At 26.6% G+C, this 3,090-nt stretch overlaps 1 protein-coding gene across 1 annotated transcript in view; it reads left to right on the forward strand.

The window, feature by feature from the left end:
- Positions 1–3,090, forward strand: part of LOC106457888 (ATP-binding cassette sub-family A member 1-like) — a 42,272-nt gene that overhangs the window by 9,542 nt on the left and 29,640 nt on the right. The window contains exons 10-12 of the mRNA XM_013917338.2: positions 178–382; positions 1,704–1,835; positions 2,619–2,702. Coding sequence (XP_013772792.1) covers positions 178–382; positions 1,704–1,835; positions 2,619–2,702 — 421 coding nt within the window. The remainder of the gene's footprint in view (positions 1–177; positions 383–1,703; positions 1,836–2,618; positions 2,703–3,090) is intronic.

The raw sequence follows: 3,090 nt of genomic DNA on the forward strand, positions 1-3,090 counted from the left end.
ATGCTTATGCAGCAGGTTCTCGGTCAGAAAGTGTAATGGTCGTACATACAAACAAGCAAAATAATAGCATAGATACTACATGCATATTACCTAAAACTGTTGTCTCTGTTACTGTCTTTTGTGTATGTGATGAGCTGCATTTAATAAGCTCTATATTTGTTTTACTTATTTCTATAGTTCAAGAAATAAAGAATTTGGACAATTGTGAAATGGCCACTGGAACAACTGGTCAAGTTGGAATATCACTTCACAATCTGCATGTAGTTTACAATGCTGGGCGATCTTTTCAACATACGGCAGTAGCAGGACTGACCCTTGAACTTTATGAAGGTCACATCACAACTCTACTGGGACAGAATGGTGCTGGGAAGACAACCACCATGTAAGTGTTTTTCTAATACATTAAACAATTGTAATTAATTTAAGTTACTTTTATATAACAGTTTATTTAAAGTTAAAGTGTTTAAATGTTTTAAAGCATTTAAATTTAGCTTTGCTTGAATCATTGTTAGTTATGAATATATATGTAATTTGATTTAAAATGGTAGATGATGATGTTTAAGTTTAACTATTGTTTAAGTAAAATGTCTATGAGATCATATTTATTTTTTATTTAGTGTAAAGAGTGTAATTAGTGAGGAATACCACTATGCCAGTTCTGTATATTTTTTTATTTGTTTGTTTAATTGAACTGACTTCTCTCATGTCTGTAGTCAATAGTTGAGATAGTTAGAGAATTAAGTTAAACTTAAATAAAAGGAAAGATAATTTATTACATCTGTAAGTTATACTGTAATATTTTAGGTTCTGTATAATTTTCAGCCATGTAAAAAATTGATATTTTAAGGTCAAACAGCAAATCACACACAACCAGTTTGTCCTGTCATTTGTGCCACTTTCTTAACTTTTATGTTGTCTTTTAAATTGAACTGTGACACAATTGAGCCATTAGGCAAGAGAAACATGCTCTAGTATCTCATTCTTTATACACTGAGAACAAGTGATGTCTAAATAAACATTAATGAGCTTTATTTTTTTATTTTTAAAGTAGATCACATTAATTTAAGTAGTTTCTTTATCATGCAAAAACTAATAAGAAATCAGTAAACATAATCAGGCATTCAGTGTTTTTCACAGTTACTGAAGTATATGTTTACAAAGGGAATTGTATAGCCTTAATTTTTATATTTTAAGTTCTGTGTGTTTAACATTTTACAACAACTTATTGTTTTTATTAATTTAGGTATAACTTTCACATTTTTACTCTTAATTTTTCAATTGGTTCAATTTCAGGATTTGAAATAAGTTGATTTAAACAAACACTTATTTAGGTTTAATGTTTCAAAAATTTCAACATAAAACCAGCATTTTACCCTTCACTATTTATGAACAACTTTCAAACAAAACAAGAAACGACTATAATTTTTAGGATTGAAATTTAATTTTTTTTATGAAAAACCTTTTTTTGTGGTTTTAGGAGCTTCCAGTTTCTTAAATAAAGATATTATTTTCTAGTTTCGACAATCCATTTGATTAAACTTTATGTAATCATTATAATGATTTAATGAAGAGAATAGTAGATCAGAGTTCAGTTGCTGCTTCATCACTTCAGTGCAGAATTGAAGAATGGGAGTGCAAATGTAGAAGATCTCAGTTTGCTCCCGCTTTTAATCAAGTTGTATAATGCTAGTACTTTGTTACAGAAATGTACTCACTGGTCAGCAGCAACCAACTTCAGGAGCAGCATTTGTATATGGGAAAATTTTACCAGATGAATTTTCAGGAGTTCAAAAACTACTTGGTTACTGTCCACAATACAATATTTTGTTTGCAAGGTAATTAAATCTATTATTAGCAAAATATGTAAAATCTTAATAGACTGTTGTCATTGAATCAATTAGTACAAGAATTTAGTCTAAATTCTATATCAACACTATTCACAATTTAAGTCAGTTTGTTACTTTTGATGTTTAACTAAAACTAATGAATATTAATAGCTTTATTAGAAATACTTGAAAAACATAAATCCATAAATCACCTGTAATATTTATTATTTCACCCCAAAAACAGCAGGTAAAATATTTAACTAGCATCTAGTTAAACATCTTTAATTAATGTTTTGTTTATAAATATTATGAATTCACCAAAACTAGTATGTACAATTCACATTACTTAAAATTATCCAAATTAATATTGTAGTTTTGAATGTAAGTTTTAAAACCTGATTGTTTAAATCTTAAACCTATTGAAATTTATTTGTTTAAAGGATAGTCTGTTAGGCCTACATTGATTTGTTCAGTTTCTTTAAACTTTCCTTGTCAGTCTGTTTTTCTATTTTTTATACAAATAGTTCTTACTTTTTTTAAATGGAGATTTATTTATCTGTATTATATGTATCATTCAAAGCCTTTTATTATACTTACCTTAGTTTGTAACATTTTTTTCAACAAATGTGGTTTATATTTCTGCTTCTTTCAATAAAAATATAGATATATCTACTAAATTTAACTTGAACCTGGTACAATATAATGCATAGAACTATGTCAAATTTCTGATGTATATCTTTCCAAAAAAAGTGTAAATTTGTATTACTAAAGAATATTACTATATATTTTTAGGCTTACTGTAAAGGAACATCTACTGTTCTTTGCTAAACTAAAAGGAATCCTTGATGGGAAGAAATTACAACAAGATATTGATGAGTATGTTTATTTGACATTCTAATTTTTGAGTTCTGTATTTCAAGACATGAAAGATAATATTCTGATTTTGAACTTATTAATTATTTTAAACATAAAGATAAAGTTTGTATCATATCTTTATAATTCTTTTAATAAGTGTGTTTCATCTGTGTAAGAAATTAGTAAAAATGTGATATTTCATATTATAGAACAGTATATATACATATTTAGTAATTATAAATTTTTACAATAATTATTCATCAGTCTCCAAGTACGAAAAATCCAGCAATTTGAAAAATGTGTAAAGAAAAAGAAAAGAACCTACCCAGTACTGATAGTTTTATATGAAAATTGAGATAACTTTGGGTAGGTTTGTCAAAAAAGTAAAAAAAAAAAAATATATATATAT

Source organism: Limulus polyphemus, unplaced genomic scaffold (assembly GCF_000517525.1).
Source record: "Limulus polyphemus unplaced genomic scaffold, Limulus_polyphemus-2.1.2 Scaffold386, whole genome shotgun sequence".
In the NCBI taxonomy this organism is placed as follows: Eukaryota; Metazoa; Arthropoda; class Merostomata; order Xiphosura; family Limulidae; genus Limulus; species Limulus polyphemus.